Here is a 19055-nt window from a genome sequence, read left to right as displayed (position 1 = left end):
CGATAAACTCACTGCTATATGGGTAGAAAAAATGTAACCTACACATTAAAACGACAGCAATATATTCAGCTCATTCAACAAAAGGGCAAAGCTTGCTTCCTTTAGCTTCGCACTTAAGATAACATCTCCAGGTTTAGCAGTGTCTCGGAAATAAGTTTCATTCATTCTTCGGCAAATCTCCTGCAAAATAAAATGAAATGTCAGATACATACCTACGTTAACATATGTAATTGAACCTGCTCCAGTGGGCTCCGTCTATACAGTTGAAGAAATATTTCAATCTCTCTCATTTTCTTGTCGTTGCTAGCATGCTAACGCTAGCTAACACCTCCTGCTTTTACTTATCTTTCTGGACCTCATGGCTCCAAATGGATGATGAAAGGAGCAAATTACAGATTATATGTGTCTGCCAATGTTACAGACGTAAAGAAGTAGAAATATTTTTTACTAACGGGCTGACCCACTGACCGATGTTGTTGACATCACTGATGCACGCTGTTCGCCACCCACTACGACACGGACTGTAAACACAGGGAGCGGACAAGTCGTCATGGCCTGGAGCTTTTGCACATGCGCAGTGTATGTCCGGACGCCCAAATGCTGAAATGATGCCTTCACGAACTACGCTCAAGATCGAAATCATACGTACTAATTTTTCTCGGCATCAATAATCATTGTTTTAGACCATGTTCCACAAAACAATGGTGATAGTGAAACTCGAGCATATATACATATGTACAGGAAATGAAGAAAAAGCGATTTAGTCAAATATATCAAGTGTAGAGTGGTCATTAAAATTTGAAATATAAAAATCCGATTTTAACCTTACGTGAGTGTCCATAAAACTTCCTCTGAGACAAATATAACTAATATTCAACTTGTACCTTTAAAAATTGTTAGATTTCTTGGTTATCCTGTTGATAAATAGTTTTCCCAAATGTCAGTAAAGGCTACATAGGAACCGGTCACATCTTGCTGTTGACGTCACTGTCTTCTCCCTCTCCACACGCTCCTTACGATGTCAGGGCAAAATTGTAAGCGTTTCAATCAGTGTTAGAGAAAGACACATAGGATGTCAAAGATACTGAGATGAGATCTGCTGCACGTCACTTTGTTCAACAACGACTTCACACTGAAGCATGTTTAAGCTGCAACTAATAGCCACTAATAATGTATTAGAAATTATAAATGAAATTGAATAAGTAATCAAACCGTTTTGAATGGATAGTTGTTTTTAACCTTCAAAGACCTAAACATCCATGGAATAACTTTTGAACCATTATTCCTATCACTACGTTAAAATAATTCAGGCAGAATGCATTTTTCTTTTCCCTGGCATGAGATATGATGCATTTGGACATTCAGAGACTCTGTAGTGAACGTGGAGAGAGTCATCTTCTCCAGCATTTATTCACCCATAAAACCCCTGTAATTTGATAAATGACAGTGGTTGTAGATGTTTGTTTGTTTTTTTCATGTTCAGTCAATGATATATTTTGCTTAAAAAAAGTCAAATTTTCTTCAGTTTTTTTCTGTTTTGATATAATAACCTTTGAATTTGCTCTTAGCTTTTATGAATATGTACACAATCAGTGAAAAAAAATTAGAAAACACCTAATTTTCACTGAAAAATGCAAAACACAGAGGAAAATATACTGAATTAGATAAATGGTAAAATGTAGAGGGAAAAAAAATCTTTTAGAAATCACGAAAGAATAGTTCTGGGCTTTTAAGGGTTGAGATCTGTGATATGCTTATATAATTCAGGTTTTACTTTGATAAATGTCAGTGGTTGTAGATGCTTATTTTTAATCAGTTAATGGTATATTTTGCTTTAAAAAGTCATCTTTTCTTTAGTTTTCTCTGTTTTGATATAATAACCTTTGAATTTACACTGAGCTGTTATAAACATTTATAAGTTTAAGTATTGGGTTAAATACTTGATTTTCATGGAAAAAAGCAAAATGAAGACGCTAATATTAGGGAGAGTCAAATATAGAGAAAAAAAAATCATTTGGATGCTGCCACAAGTATAGTTCTTGGTCTTAAAGAATTAAAATAACAATTGTGTGTGTGTTAATGGTACATGATGGCCCTTTGTTGTCAGTTCAACCTAATATTATATTTTAGTAAAACATATACAAATGGACACATATGATAAAGTAAAACAAATCTGTTTTTGTAGTGTGAAACAAACCTAATTATGCTTTCCTAAGCATTCTCTCTCCTCAAATGGCTCAGTAAGAAGCGTGTGTGTGTGTGTTTTGCCTGCTGGCATTGCACTAAAATCTGTTTATGTAAGACTGACTTAGAAACAAACACCTCACTGTAGTTCCACATCAATCCACATCGTGCCTCTATAAATATAAACACAACAGATGTTTGCTCTGAAGAAAAAGCTCAAAATAACTGCAGTGTCACTCAGTCCTGTACTATATTTAACAGCACACCCATGACTATTTCTGGTGTTTTTCATCTCTTGTGCATAAAAGCTTGGAACGACAGTGGAGAGACAGTGCCAAACACATGGGGGAAACGGGGGTCTCTGAACAGCTTCAATCCTTATTAACGTGAAGGAGCAGCGTAGTCCTACACATCGACACTTAATCAGTTTATTTATAAAATCAAATGGTGTAGACCTGGCTCAGTGAATTCTCAAAATGCAGTGTGTAGGAAGAGATACAAAATAGTACAATAGTCACTCATTACTGACATTTCTATACAGGAAGATCAAGATAACAACATTCTCTACATTTGAGCAAGTATCTTTGAGGGAAAAAATACAAAAAAGAAAACTCCTTTAGACAACACTACCTGATAAAGGGAGTGGGAGAGTTATGGCTCCCAAAGGACTGTGCCCAAAGTAGAGTGGAGCGACTCAGTGAAACATACAAGTATAGCTGATGACGCCACACCCCCATCGCTCTTTACACTGCGACGACTGGAAAGTTAAAAGGCACCACACAATACAAGTCACAAAGAGATTTTGCCACACATTTGTAATGCTGTAACCAACAAACTTTAAGGCGGATGTCATGTGCAAAAAACATCTTGAATATGTGTCAAATATACTGCTCAGTGTCCTCTCCAGTCAAGTGTGCTTTGTTTCTTTCCTTTAACTGGCGTCTTTGAAAAATATCTGAAATGTGTAAGGTCTGAAGAATGATTGCATTATCACTATGTCGCTTGGTTTCACAGGCATATTCCAGGCTTCCATGTGTGGCGGAGGTTTAGTTCCTGTAGCTTTTGCGTCCCTCTCCCTCCTTCAGGAAGGTCCATATGAGGGTGTTGACGATGTCGGGCTGGTCCTGCTGCAGCCAGTGGCTCGCTCCCGAAATGATGTTGAGGCGGAAATGGTTCCTGATGTAGAGACGGCAGGCCTCGGCCATTTCCTGCTCCAAGAAGGCGTCGCGTTCGCCCCACAACAGCAACACCGGAGATCTGACGTGGTTCTGGCTGAGGGGGAGGGAGCTGTAGATAAGGAAGGAACATGAACAACATATGTACATGAACATCTGGGAAAACTGTACCAGAGAACAGAGGAAAAGAAAAAAAGACTTCCTGATATTTTGCTTTTTTAAATGGAATTATGCATTTTAAAACATTTCTCTGTGGTCTAAATTAACTGTAAATGCTATGCTTGGGTCTGAATTCTTCATTAATTAAACTCCACAGGTCCATTTTCAACCCTATTTCTGAGTGATGACACCAGAAAGGTATTAAACAGTTTACATTAGTAGATGGTTTGGGTCTGTGGTGGACATTTGGGTCTTTATGGGTTAAATAAATTCAGACTATTTCACTGAAAATAGAGCCTTAACTAACAAACAATGGGCATAATTGTTTTAAGCATCAACAGCAGAACTCAAATTATAATGATGCCTTTTGTGTGAGTTTCATTTTCTTGTCATTTTCTCATGTTACTTTTTTTTTTTTTTTTTTAATCATTTTCTTGTTACAGTTGTTGTATGTGAATGGTTTACTGTAAATCCTATTTCAGTTCTAAATAGTTTTGATGTTGGGAAGGCTGACAAAGATGCAAAGTCAGAGTACAAAGTAAACAATGTTGGAAAATTTGGTGGACAAAAGTAATAAAGTGCAAGAAAAATGAAAAAATGAGTAAACTACAGATTCCTGCAAACTCTGCATGAGTAACTTAAAGAATTTAAGCATAACAAAAAAAAATCACACTACAATTTTTTGAGTCAATGTGATTACGATCATGATTTTAGTAAGATGGTGATTTTTACATTTCATTTTCATTTCTTGGAAAACAATAAAATATGCACATGCAAATGCAAATGCAAGACAGGGCCTGCTGTGCTGTGTGTGTGTATGATGATGATAATGATGATGATGATGATGATGATGGTTGTGTGGGTATAATGATGATGCAGATGAATGTTCATATCTGGGATGTATTTACTGTAGAATATGAGTGATGACCTTTGCCGACTGATCACTTCTAATCATATCAGTTGGTGATGATGTGATTCTTTTTCCACGATTGGAACCAAACAAACATGTTCCTTTACACCCGAACGTCTCTGTAGCACCACAATGCACATGTAGTATTTGTTGTGACACAATGTAGCATCACCTTTTTCCATTTAGATGTTGTACTCAGTCACTATGCATGTGATTTTAATTAATTACTCATACCAATACATATTTTCCATTCAATTATTTTGCAAATTTTAACCCATAAGGACCCAGTGTGACTTTTGTGGCAGTTCCCAAATGAATTTTTCTTTATGTTTAAGTTGTTTATCACCATTTATTCTAATATTATCTTCTGTATTTTGTGTTTTTTTTTTTTCATTGAAACTCAGGTATTTTCCAACATTTAATTCACTGATCATATAGATCTTCATAAAAGCTTAGAGTAAAGTTGAGGATTGTTACATCAGAAATAGAGAAAACTGAAGAAAAAGTGACTTTTTCAGCAAAATCTCTCATTAACTGAAGATAAACAAAATGTGTCTATCCACTGTCATTGATCCACAGCTCAATGGGTTTTAGTGGTGAATCAATGTTGTAGAAAATGACGGTGTTTCCATGGTAACTACGGAGCCTCTGAATGTCCAAATGGGTCATATCTGATGACCATGAAAAGATGAAGAACTGTATTTTACGCCAATTATTTACATGGATTAGTGGATCAGCAGGGATTAAACAGTTTAAACTGGTAGATGATTTTGGTAGATGGTGGATGTTTGGGTCTTTATGGGTTAAGCATATAAAATCAAATCTAAATGTTGGTGCATTACGACCTGAACCAGGGTGTGTTTTTATCAACTATTTCGCTGTGAATAATGTTCAAAACATGTGACCTGACAGTAATTCATCACAATAATTAATCAAGCAGCAATAACTGTCTGGATCAGGTTTTATTGCAGATTTTCTCCTGTCACCGCTGACGTATTTAGCCTTTTTAAAGCTTCTGATAGCGTAAAGCAGGTTCTGTAACAACAAAGGTGTTTTATTTAGATCACTCTGTGTTTAAGATGTGGATTCTTCAGCCTCACCGAAGCTTGACAATTTATGGATTTTTTTTCCCCTTCAAAGTTTCAGATGTTTTTAACACTCCACAGTATCCACACTGATGCCCCAGATACGGTACGTTCATCTGCAGTTGAGCCGCAGCTGAATTCACAAAACTGAACTGCAGTATCATTGATTTACATGCAGTACAGTACGTGAATCGATCTTCAGGATGGATACTTCCCATCATGAATTTTATGTTGCTGTATTTCTCTTCCAGTGCATGCGGGGGCAGGCCAGATAAGTTGATACAGAAGACATAAAAATGGATGGATTGGCTGTTATGTGTTTATGTATGTGTGTGTGTCTGCTGCTTAGGTACAGTATGCGCTTGTTGGAGACACTAATTGGCTATGGGTCAGTGAAATTTTCTTTTACATAAGCCTATAAAAGCTATTCTGAGATAACCCATTGCTTGAGAAGGGAGCAGATGGCACAGTCAGCCATGCATGTCGAGTTCACATGTCTAAAATGCATGCAGTGAGATTTTGTTTGATCGGATTTGCGTTGTTTACTTTCAGCAAGTCAGTCACACAGTACATATGTCAGTAAAATGGTGAGAAATACACCCACACATATCCAACTAAATGTGTCACAGTGTTATAGGACAAGGTGCTTTTGGGGTTTTTTGTCCTTTCAGTGCTTTGACAATAGATGGCACTATTAAATTTTGGGACCACGGTGACAAAAATAATGTACAGTAAATGTGCTGTATGCAGATCCTTATACTGACACGAAAGTATTTCCATTTTTTCCTCAACTCAAAATGTCAAGATTGTTCCTAGGCTGCAGGTTTGGAGAGGAATTTGTTCACAATGAAAAGATTAACATTAAAGAAGGTGTCTGCTGAGACTGAAAAAACAGTGATGATGCGTGTACAAAGCTGAGTATTTTCATTCAGATAAGATATAACACAGTGAATGCTGAGTGTATGACTTGAAGAGTGCTGCAAGCCCCACTGAGATGGAATATTTAAGCAAAACATGTTAAAAATGGTCAATATACCTGTTTTTAGGACTATTCCTATACTTGACAACTCTGTATCAATCAGTGAGAATCACTGAGTTGAGATGAGGAAAAAAACTGGATTAAAGTAAACTGAAGGTATTGGTGCAGTTTTTTTGTTTTGTTTTAGTTTATAACCTGTTGTTTCACTGTTATAAACATTCTTTAAACTGCAAATGAAAATAACTGTATCAGGTTTGTATACCTCAACATATCTCATACAGTGGAATTGGGAAATGTATCTGAATAAATATTCCCAGTCAGAAACAGACTGATTTTATGTTGTTTGTCAAATGAGCTACATGTAGTATTTCTGCTGTGAAGGGGTTCTGTGTAGTATTGATATTTCAAACACTCAACAGCAGGGGTAAGTCTGGTACCAGAACACACTTATGGCTACCAAAACAACCAGTGAATCAAAGCTCTGTATCCACAGACTGTATCATGCACTGAATATAAGTATACAGCTTTTTTTTCCCTTTTTTTTTTTTTTTTTTTTTTTTACACACATTTATATTATGGTATTAATATTTCTTCTCCCAACAAAAACTCAGAGCTGGTTATTTTGAAAGTCACTTAAATTAATAGTGTCTTATAATCTTCACATGCAGCATCAGCTGATAGTTTACATTATAGCTCTGTTAGCTTAGCTCTGTTTGAGACAGAAAACAACCACAGTAAAACCACAAATCAGTGTGACAGTTCTGACTTTGTTTGGATGATTCAAAACAGATCTTTATTGCAGTTAATGACAACACAAACCATACACACACCAGATATGATTTGTGGTTTTACTTTGGCTATTTTCTGTTAAAAAACAGAGTTAAAGGTGGGGTAGAAGGTCTTAGAAAAACGGTTCAAGCAAGCTACATTTTGAAAATACTCCATTCAAAAGTCCAAACTCCTTTCTTCAGACATCCACCCAAAGCCACACCTCCGGAGTACTGGCACACGCAATGCTTGTTCCCAAGAGTTCATGAACACTGCACAGCAACAATTCACCCACCTCCGGCTCAGACCCCTCTTACAGAACAGCCCCAGTTCATACCTATCTGACTAACATTACATTCCCAAGTGATTTATGTTAGTGACAAAACAGTAAGCAGGTGAAGTTTCCATCCTAACATAGCTACTATAGCAAAGCTCTGGCTCTGGCTTCATTTCCTGTACAAGTGCTCCAAGCCTTTGAGAATGCATGATTCATGCAAGAAGAGGGGTTCGCACAGAGGGAGGGGTGGGGAGGGACAAATGGCAACTGAGTTTGATAGACATATCACTGTTCAATCATTTCGATTAGGTGCTTAAAATATTTGGATGGTGTATTTTTAGTCCTGTCCTTTCCACAGGTGACAACATTTATTTATTTTTTTATTTTTGCGTTAGAGCATTTAATTAATTGGTTGTAATCTGGGTGTGAAGGGGATTTTAAGCAATATATTAAAAAATGCTCCGTGAAAACATCTCGCACCCCACCTTTAACCTAACAGAGCTATAATGTCAACTATGAGCTGATGCAAAACATGGAAATTAGACGACAAAGCGTTATTTTAACCAGTTGAGTTTCAGTTTGAAAGAGAAAATGTACTGATATCATAATGCAGATATGTGTAAACAAAATTTTCACTCTTTGTTCAGTGAGTGATACAGTCTATGGAGAAGTAACATTAACTTGTTGGCACATTTAGTAGCACTAGGTGTATTCTTGTGTACAACGTCCCCCTGCTGTTGATAGTTTGAACTGCTACTACCACAGATAAACTCTGTGGGGACCATTCAACATCCCCTCAAAGTGTGACTTGTCTGTGTTTGTGCTGTAACAAACCTCAAATGTTTCCTCACCTGAAGACATTCCTGTAATAGTTGAGGGCTCCGGTCAGAGCTCCCGGCTGTGAGAGTGCGTACAGATAGGCCTCCAGATCCTCTGTAGTGAGCCATCGGCCTTTCCTTCCGATCCCTGTGCTGCGGCTGGTGAACAAGGCCTTGAGAGCCTAAAGCAAACACAGCAGCAAAACACTTTAGTCAGAGTGTGCGACTGGTACAGCTTGATCTCTAACATCCACATCTCTGAAGGTCAGTCACGGTACTGTTAGTGTAATACGAGGAGGAAAAGGTCCTTAGATCAGCGCTTATAACCTTCAGTCTCAGCTCTGGCATCGCACCATACCGCTGGCTCAACAACATTATATCCTGCCCCTCTGCCCCTGAAAACCCCAACACAGGCCTATGGGAACATTATATAACACTACATTTAGTAAATACACTTTAACACTCATAACATTACATGAATTGTAAAAATATAGAGCAAAAGGTGATATATATTTTAGAAAATTAACTGACTTGGAAACATTTACTGCTTTCATTTCACTGGGGCTCATTTGCACTGGTTGTCCACCAAGTTTAAAATATATTTTAATTAGCGCTGTCAAAATTAACACATTAACGCAGATTAATCCATCACCATGATTAATCTGATAACAAATTTTAATGCAATTAACCCATCTACTGCACAGAATGACTCTGAACATCTCTTTTAACGCATTTGGGGCAGTCTGTCCAAGTAAAATTACTGTCGTGCATCTGCAAATGGGCAGTTGATCCAGTAGTGACAGGCAGCAGAACCAGCCCATAAAGATGGAGGACGCTAAATGGCACGTTGGCCCTCTGGATAGAAATATGAGGACAAAAAAAAAAAAAAAAACAAGATGGAACAAGCGTTTCAAGTTGTTTTGTTGAAAATGTTGAGGGTGTTTAATAAACATGTTAAGTGCATATATATTCCCTTGTTTCTTGAGTCTGTTTGCTCATGCAAAATGAAACACAATTAATATACATTAAAGATGAATGATATTTTATTGTGATTAATCAAAATTAATCCAGAGCAACCCTGTGATTAATCAGATTAAAAATTTTAATTGATTGACAGCACTAATTTTAATATATTATTAATTATGTATGAGCCCGACTGAGGCTTTGAAACAGCCTTTAGTGTAAGATCTGTGGACTTCTATAAAATGGTCTGTATTTAATCACCACACCATTTTTATATTAGTTTTTAGTGTTAAATTGATTTCTGTGTTTCTTAAAGTGCATTGATTGTTTTAGAATAATCAGTTATGAACATTATAGTGCAAAAGTAGACCAACATTAGGATTGTTGGTTTAGTAAAGCTCTAATAACAACACATTTGCATTTCTCAACCTCTGTATTAAGATAAAATCTGGATATATGTGAACTATGCACAGTTGTAAAAACACAACATTCAGGGATAAAACAGCGTCTATAAATCAAAGAGGTAGTATTTAATGTGACCTCCCTTTGCAACATGTCTTTAACCTTTTTCTTCAGACAATATGAGATTTACTGCATTAATTTTCTGATGTTTTACACCAGGTTTCTTTTAAGACATGTCAGATGTTTCTGTTTGTGCTGCTTCTTGTCATGGGGTCAGGGGTCACATTAAATAGTGACTTTAACCTGTAGAACCTTGTCAGTTCAATTTTTGTGTGTCTTTTAAAGCTGTGCACATGCTTCCTGTATTTTCTTGTTGTATGTGAAGAAAAGAGAATGAGAATTAAATATGTATATTAATTTCAACCTTGCAACAACAACAAATCTAAAGGCAGCCTAAGGCATTTGCACAATACTGTATTTTATCTGAAAATGTATATATTTTTATGCTCTATCAGAGATCATTTTAATGTAATGCAAATCGTCTTTTATATTTGCATATATTTAGACATACGGCTATTTCATTTACATGTTAGAGGACTTAACTCATTTATATGGACTAAAAGCAATTATTTTTTGTCCTTAATTTTAAATTACATTCACTGAATTCATTTAACTTGTAAACTATTTTATTTGGAAGCATTAAATGTTCTATATGAATGGAATTGCTATTATTGCTGTTATTCAATATGCATTTTTAAATCAACTGGGTATTTGCAATGAATATTAACTTATTTTACTGAATTTGCACATCTTATTGCCAAAATCGAGCATTTTGCATTACTAAAAAACACTAATATCCTCAATTAGCTCTGTGTAATACTAATATTTAGTCTACATACTGTATTTCTCAGAGGATTAGTTGATCATTTTGTTTACTACAGCCATTTTTAACCTCTTTCACAGTGGGCTATTTATAGTGTCAGTGATGAAAACTCTAAAAATAGACCAACGTTATAATAAGATGCAACATACACCAGTGCACATGCATATGAACTGGGCTGCCTGCACACAACACACACAGAAATGCAGACAACAACACACACGACCTTGACCTTGAAAGCGCTTAAGCCCACACATACTAGAGCACCTTGAAATCATTGATGGAGAGCATGAGCTCTGGGAAGCGGGGCAGCTGGAAGAAAAAGAAATGACTGGATTTCAGCAGCTGGCTCGGATGACGCAGGGCGTAATCTAGAGGAGAACAGAGGAGAGAGAAGTTTAGTTGTTCGATACTAATTAAAGGGCACATTTGCACACACTGTGGGGTCGCGATGGCGTTAACTCTCAATAACTTGGCTTCTCTGTCTTTGCCAGTCGAACCAGCTGTTCATGCTTCACATTAGCCTCCTGTAATTAGCTTCTCATCATTTTCCCCTTAAGGCAAAAGAGGATTTGCCAGATGGATACAAACATGGAATTGAAGTAATAATACTTCCTAATTAATGATAATTATTATGGTAACAGCCAAACCAGAGCCTCTGTAATTAGTATGCAGCAGAAAATTGGTTTTCTTGCACAACATTAAGAACAGTGTGAGGATCCATGGATTTATTCAAAGACAAATAGAAAGTACCTGTGAATACAGACGGGTGGGGACAGTTCAGAACGATGAGTTTTGTCACCATCTCTGGGTAGTGAATGGCAAACAGCCATGCGATGGTTCCGCCCCAGTCATGGCCAACTAGGCAACATCTGTTGTATCCTTGGAAGAAAATCAAATGCACACAAGACCATTATTACCACAGAACACAGATACGGACAACTCTGAATGTTCAGGCTGATGTTCCACTGCTAATGAAACAATGTCACTGCCTTAAAAATCAATACATGTCAGTGCTTTTATTGCTGAGTTCCCCATCAGAGGGATGTATTTCATGACCTACAGTCGAGGCTGATCAAGGTCAAGGGACCCAGGCCCACAAACTAATCCCCTTACCTCTGGCCACACCATATATTCACCATTTCAGTACTGACTTATTTGTGCTTAAACAGGGATTATATTGCAGCTAAGACTTCCAGTGTCTGCTGTAAGTACTGATAATGAGCTGTAATAGGTATACAGTATCTGTAACTGGGTGCCTGTGGTTTACATTTGAAGGACTGTAAAGTGGAGCCTGTGGGCTGATGGCATGAGGAGGGTTCAGTAGTTCAATTACAGATTAAAGACCAGCAGGTATCATTTGATCAATGTGAGCATCTATCCCACTTCCACTGAAATGACCATTAGGTGGATCATTTACAGAATTACGTGTTCACAAGTGATTTACTTGCACACGATACACTTAGCTCCTGAAAGCCTGTTAAGACATTAACGACAACAGCGCAGCATAAAAAGCTTCAAGGCATCTGCTAAAGCCTGTTTTTTGTCTTGGACACTGTAAATCTTTTATGAGGAGTGTTGAGAATACTTCTGGCCATTATGGTACTTTTGGGCTTGATGTTCATTACTTTCAAACTGTTGAATACAGACCAGTTATGGACTTAAGTTTAATGTTGCACTAGTCATTTTTTTAAAAATATTTTTAATATGTTGTTGTTTTAGCAACAATATAATGGTATATTATAATGTAGGAACACATTTCTCAGTCTCTGTAACAAGATGCAACTGAAATATAGAACAGCATTAAAAGCAAGAAATTCAGAGAAAAACAAACAACAGAATAGAATATTTAGTGTGACCCTCCTTTGTACTTAACATGCTGAAAATGTCTTGAATACATAGACATTATGACATTTGTTGAGTCCTTTTTGTAATACTGACTGTTTCCTGTAGAAGCCTGTTCTTTTAAATTTGTTGTGAGTTTTTGATGCCATTCACAGTATTCCCATCTACATTTTTGTTGTATTTTAATAAAGAGACTGAGAAATAGATATAATGCTCATTGCAACTGTGTAAAAACAACAAAGCTGACAGTGGCCTAAGACTTCTGCACAGTTCTGTATCTGTAACAAATAACAGGGTCTTTCATGTGAAATGCATACATGATAGTGATGAACCCGTTCTTATCATCCAAGTACAATTCCTTTTAGCTCATTGTGCTAGTTTTACTGTTTTAGTTCTTACCACTTTCACTGGCAATGTTTCAGTCCATAGAACTGCTTTTTCATAGGTTTTCTTTACTTTAACCTTGTATTGCAATCACAAAGCAGTTTGATTTCTGTAGCATCATTGCTGCTCTGAAAACATACTTGTACAAGACACTGTAATTCCATTTTTTTTTTTTTTTTTTTTACTTTGGCTATTATTTCTATTAGTTATGGTAAGATGAAACTTGCTGAAGTAATTTCTGAGTCTTGGGAAACAGACAATACCAACACAAAAAGGCTCAACATGGTAAGAGCTATTAGTTACATAGGTTGTAAATGGATATAAATATACTGGCATTATCTTTAAACAAATAACACTGAGCAAGTGAAGATAGTGTGGTTTATGTATCCTGCATTTAAGAGATTGTGGAGAAATTGAAGATATGACCAGTTGAATTAATTTGCTTTGGATGTAAGTAGTACCAAAGTAGTAGCTCCAAGACCTTTAAATATGAGATGACAGGTGTGAAAGAGAAGACAAAGAAAATGCTCACAGACATTATTACCTACTGCATGGTTAATTAGAGCATTTTAACCAATCTTTCAAGTGCTGAGGCAGGTTGTCGTAGAAACCACAGCTAGAATAATTCAGATGGAATAAACCCTTATGTGCTTGCAGTGAAAGAGCAAAAAATGTCTTTCTGGACAGAAAATCAGCGCTGGTGTGCAGACAGCCCCGGGTCACCATGGAAGCTCCCCCCTAGTGTTTGAGCATGCAGTCAGCAGGCTGCAGGCCCTGTTTCTGCACAACGCCCCATGTTCTGTGAGAATGAGTCACAGGAAGTTTGTCATGCCACGCTGCAGGCCTGAGGGCTGTCCACAGCTTAAGACCGATAAACAAGTTTATTTTTGACTCAAGACGTTGTCAAAACACTGTCCACTTCTTTAAGTCATTTCACAGTTACAGACACACAGCTCTGTTGTGCTTCCCTTACCTAAGTACTCCACGATATCCTTGACGTCAGTAACCAGGTTATCGAAGCAGTAACTTTCGGTGGAGAGCGGTAAGTCGGACTCCCCGTAGCCTCGCATGTCGATGGCCACCACACGGAATTCGCTCTTAAATTCTCGAAGCTGGTAACGCCAGGAGAACCTGAGGAAAACAAGCACAACTCACATATTTTTGCCCCAACGAGTGTTGTGTTTACTTGTAATTCAAAACACTCTGATTTGCAGCCTGTCATCAAATCTAAGCTGAAACTCTGCAGACAGTTTCTTACCACTTAACGTGATGTTTCATTTCTACTGCAGTGTATGACTCCAATGCCTGCGTGCATTTGAGGCAATTTCAAAGTAACTCCACAAACTTTTATTTTTAAAGCCAGGACTCAGCTTTCTTTCCAGCTCAGTGAAGGTCACCTCAGTATAATAAAAAAGCTGTTTTAGATTCTAATCCGCCCACCGGTCTTGTGGTCTAGGATGGCTTCCTAATTGAAGATCTTGTCTGCTGTAGAGGCTCCTCATCAGGACCCAAATCCCCCTCCTCCTCCTCCTCCGCTGAAGCAAGATGCAGAGCCCTGACTGTGATTCTGATGAGTCAGGATAAGATCCCAGCACTGAACCCTCAGATCTTAGAATATAGATGAGGTTTTAACACAAAGTAAGCCCCTCTGACTACACCACCCTACCTCTGACACACACACTTACTCTATTCCTCCTTATTTCTAAGCAGGAATTAGCACATTTTAAGAATGACTTGAGTGTTAAGAGTTCTCACTGCTCTCGCTCTCAGTCCAGTCGAGTTCATCATTCCTGTGAAGAATATGGCAAGTGAAGCAGAAACGGCTCTTCTCTCCCATTAATTACTCCCTGTCCTGTCTGCAGCTGAGATAGCGTGTTAGAGATATGGACATCCTTACAGCTCTTGACAAGTTCTTTGGCCACAATCCAGGAGCAATGCTCACCACCATTTTTCATTTTATATCAGGAGGAAAAGACTGGCATTGCTTTGGACCATTTCCCCCCCGATGGCGATTTACGTCCGTGTATGAGATCTACTCACTGGCTTGTTTTTGCAAGGCAATGAAATTTTGCAGCAAAGAAATCTTCATTTTCAGGGGGAATGTCTAGAGAAGTGCAGACAGGCATTTGAACTACACACAATAAACATCTGACCATTTGCTGCAGGGTGTAGTAGAGCTATTATTGTGCAGTGTAACCCCCACACCCCACCCTCCCCGACCCCCACCCCACTCCACCACACCCCACCCTCACTCCCTGTTTGACCTACCAGAACTCAGGGAAGCCATGCAAAAACAGCATGAGTGGCTTTCCTCTCTCTCCAGCAGCAACATAGTGAAACCTAAGGCCAGACTCCTGCATGGAAGGAAGACACACAAGCATTTAATCATAAACATCAGGCTAACAGTTGTAGATACAACACAACAGGTCTACCACTCTTACATGACTGTTGGAAATAATATAGTTAGCAAGGAAACAGAACAGGAGTTTTTTTTAATGGAGAAAAAATACTTGATGAATTTGACTGATCATTAATCTTTTGTAACTACTACTTAAACACTAGTGTAAAGGATTATCATGACCATATACAGGATTATGATAACCTGGACAGCTGACAATGCACAGAGACATGTTGACCACGAAAACTACAACAATACGCTGCTATTTTTATTACTCCTGCTCTACTTTTTTACAGCTGGTTGACATCTACATTTAGAGAGAAACTGCAGGTGATACACAGCGATGTGAGTAATGATGGCTCTTCTAAAATCATACCGGTACACATGAATATGACAGCAGATTAAATGATAATGCTATAATGCAGCATCTGTTGAAAAGCTTTCTGTTAAGTAGAGCAAGGTTAGAGCAATTCACTTGAGCTATGACTGTTGTATTTACAGTGTGTCGGTAAAGCTATTTGTAGGGTGAATGAGGGGTTATTGGGATGAGAAGAAACATAAATATGAGCAATTTCAGTGTTATTTTTATTATTATTGGTATTCTTGTAATCTTTTCCTTTGACCTTTTCTACTTTTTGCCCTTTATTGATGTTGGTGTTTGTTACTTCATCCATTTTTTATCCTTTCCCCCTAGTCTGCAGTGTGCAGTGTGTTCATATTCAGCTAGTGATGGGTTAAAGACCAAGGATCAGTTTCAGTGTGTGTTGCATGTACCATACGTACTGACAAATAAAGATTTCTTCTTCTTTCTTGGTTACATATAAAAATAGTCTCACATTTTGAGACATAATCAGAAAAATATGACAATGTTAGAAATAAAAGCACTTAAGTTGTTCTGCCACTAATTCTCATGTGCTGTAGATGTATTTTTGATCTCTCCTCCAGTACCTTCAAACAAATATAAATCCTTAAGTCAACTTTGTGCCTCGGCTTTATCTTTCTGTTATTTCCCTGATGATGCAAACGCATCCAGCGTATTGCTCTTACACAAACTTTGAAGAAAATAAGCAAGTGAACGTCAGGATGCAGAGAGGTGCAGGTGTCCGATTGGTTGAGCTCGGACTCCTGCCTGTGTTTCTTATATAATGTTGTGCATACAGTTGGACCTGCAGCCCCGCCGCCGTTGCCCCGGTCCTCGGTCCGCCTGCAGACACCGGAGGACCTGAGGGCGGAGGAGAGGAGCTGTTCTTTCAGCACCACCTGAGCGCGCGGCGTGGGGACCGTGACTCCGCCATAAACGTCTCAAAAAATAAACACACGCCTCATGATTTGCTCAAAGATCAGGCCTGTTTGGCTTCTCACGACGCGACACCGCAAGCAAGGTGTTGTAGCGTTTCACAGCTCTGCCATCCGAGCTCGACACACAGCCTCTGCTCCTCACACACAATGGGTTTTTCTCCTCCTCACAGACATCCCTTATGTCCAAGTGCATGTGTGTGTGTGTGTGCGTCTTACCTTGATCCGAACATAACAGTGGGTTCCCAAGGACGTGTCATTCAGACAAGCCGGGGGAGTTTCACGAATTGCCCATTGGAAGATTGTTGTCGGCCTCAAGATGATGTTCCACCAAAGTTTCAGCAGGGCTACGATGGTGCAGAGAGCACAATAACCGTAGATCAATGACCAATACCCCAAAACTCTGATTTTCAGCGCAAGTCTGATTATAAATATCAGCAAGTTGTGGAGCACTCTCGCCATCTTTACATTGCCGCAAGAAATCAATCCAGATCAGGTTACCTATTGATTTGTTTCTGTTAACTGGTCGTTTCTGTTTAAATACTGCTCTGACAATGCCGTTGTTTCGTTACCAGCGCATACGCACGACTGTCTGAAGGGAGGATCCCAACAAGCGGCTGAATGGGACGGTGGCAAAAGCATCACGTCAGATTTCACGCTTGCGTGTGACAGCAGTGGTTGTTTAGCAGGAGACGGTGTTGTTGACTATACAAGGCAAGTCCGAAATCGAGCAATAAGCCACTCATTGCAGTGCTTTACAGGGATTTGAGCGCAGCTAAGAGGCGCTGTTAGACACAGTGAAAACCTCAAATCACTGCAAAGCACCGGGGCTTTCAGCCGGTGTTATGGCAACATGTATTTAGAAAAAAACAACAACAAACAAACAAACAAACAAACAAACAGCAGGTGCAGTTTGGAATAATCTCACTGTTTTTATTATTATTATTATTATTATTATTATTATTATTATTATTATTGTACAATAACTAACACATTATGGAGCTATTACTACAAATAGACACAGGTAGGCAGTATTACTGAGCTGTAATGCAGTCTCAGGTGTGTCAGTATCAGGTACTTGAACGTTACAAAGCTTACACAAGATAATGCTCACAATAAGTGCACAGGAGACTAATCCCTCACATTCATTAACAGATTATGTCCATAAATAGGCTACTCGTCATCAAAAAAAAAACAACACATTACAGCAGAACTTAGAAGTTATTATTTATTTATATTATTAAGATCTGTAATGTAAGTTAATACATTTGATACCCCACAGGAGACTGGCCATCCTGTCAGAAGAATGACACACCCTCATGGAGCATGGGCGGAGCCATGGGGGGGGCGGGGCACATGAGGACGTGTTATTAAAACAGGTTTTACTAAGGAGGTGTTTGGCTACCACATGCCGCCTGCACAGCTTCAGAGCATCTTGACACTGATCGACCCAGTCATCAGGATGACATGTGGCCGTTGGAAAGTCCTGGCACATATGTGGGTTTAGTGGTTTGTCAGGGTCTGGGGAGCGGTCTACCAGACAAGAATGGCTGAGACCTGGATCACTGCCAGTTAGACTTTGATTTTTCTTTTGTTCCCCTACATATGTACAGGTTCATACATTAATAATGAACTTAATTACATATTTAATTTTCTTAAATAAATGTATTTTTAATTTAAAGAGTCTCATGATCTTTACAGTTTGTCCGTCCTCTGAGTCAGTTCATGACACACATCTCTCAGCATATCATAGCCAAAAATAAGTGTCACATCATTTTTACATGTGCTGTAAGATACAATAAGATTCACAAGACTCACAGATACAGAAGTAGCTGACTTTCCTTAATAGGAGGAAAGAAAATCCACAAAAACGGGATCCATCAATGACAAATTACATTATTAAACTTCTTTGGGTTTTACAGAAACATACAATGGCCAAATGTTATTTTGTTGAATGGATCATATTGATTTCCCAAATCTGTTAACTAAACTTGAGGAATATCATTCTCTTAAAGGATATTTTCTCATTTGGCGTTTTAATGATGTGGTGACCAGTGACTCCAATTTTGGAACACAAGTTCCCTGGTCTTACCTTTAATTTACTTGATTTATGCAGACTGTGGGTAAGAAAACACATTTCAAGTCATTCTTTAGACTAAAAACATTTACCAGTTGTAAACATTATAAAATTATTTATTGAATAAAACTCATGAATGGCCTGTATCTGACTACATGTGAAATCTTAGCATTAGTAGGTACTGCATTGTATTTGGATTTGTTATCAGATAAAACATTAGAAATTAATCCGAAATATTTAGGTCCGAGCACCTCTCATCACACAGTTGCCAAATATGTTGTACTTATGATTGAATGTAAATAGTTTTTTATATTTTTTTATTAGCTGAGGTGGTAGCGCATTATGCAGACATTATTTCCAAAGCTCTTTCCTTGTGATAAGAGCATGTTGCATTGAAATTCATTTAAAACTTAGCACAAGTTTTATAGTACATTACTTTAGAGGAAACTGTCATA

The 19055-nt window shown here is 38.1% G+C and overlaps 2 protein-coding genes and 1 long non-coding RNA gene across 6 annotated transcripts in view; 1 reads left to right on the top strand and 2 right to left on the bottom strand.

The window, feature by feature from the left end:
- btbd8 (BTB domain containing 8) overlaps positions 1–516 on the bottom strand; it is a 38071-nt gene extending 37555 nt beyond the window's left edge. The window contains exon 1 of one of the 3 annotated variants that reach the window (XM_030131582.1): positions 213–516. The gene's annotated coding sequence lies outside the window, so the exon portion shown is untranslated. The remainder of the gene's footprint in view (positions 1–212) is intronic. The other 2 variants (XM_030131584.1, XM_030131583.1) reach the window with 2 other exon arrangements.
- Positions 517–2598: 2082 nt separating this feature from the next.
- ephx4 (epoxide hydrolase 4) lies at positions 2599–17201 on the bottom strand. Of its 2 annotated transcripts, XM_030132951.1 has the most exons (7): positions 16743–17193; positions 15098–15183; positions 13803–13960; positions 11354–11482; positions 10868–10971; positions 8389–8537; positions 2599–3471 (listed from the first exon to the last, which is right to left on the bottom strand). In XM_030132951.1, the coding sequence occupies exons 1-7, from the start codon at positions 16983–16985 to the stop codon at positions 3231–3233; spliced, it is 1110 nt and encodes a 369-aa protein (XP_029988811.1). In that variant the 5' UTR covers positions 16986–17193; the 3' UTR covers positions 2599–3230. The 2 variants fall into 2 exon arrangements, with proteins under 2 accessions (XP_029988811.1, XP_029988812.1); XM_030132952.1 differs by lacking the exon at positions 10868–10971 and having other exon boundaries at positions 16743–17201.
- Positions 16912–17385, top strand: LOC115418473 (uncharacterized). The gene is made up of 2 exons (XR_003935295.1): positions 16912–17019; positions 17099–17385. It is a non-coding gene; the product is annotated as an uncharacterized LOC115418473 (long non-coding RNA).
- The last annotated feature ends 1670 nt before the right edge of the window (positions 17386–19055 follow it).

This window comes from Sphaeramia orbicularis, chromosome 4 (assembly GCF_902148855.1).
Source record: "Sphaeramia orbicularis chromosome 4, fSphaOr1.1, whole genome shotgun sequence".
NCBI classification, from domain to species: domain Eukaryota; kingdom Metazoa; phylum Chordata; class Actinopteri; order Kurtiformes; family Apogonidae; genus Sphaeramia; species Sphaeramia orbicularis.
Note: the sequence above shows the minus strand (reverse complement) of the source record. Positions and strands in the feature narration are given on the sequence as shown.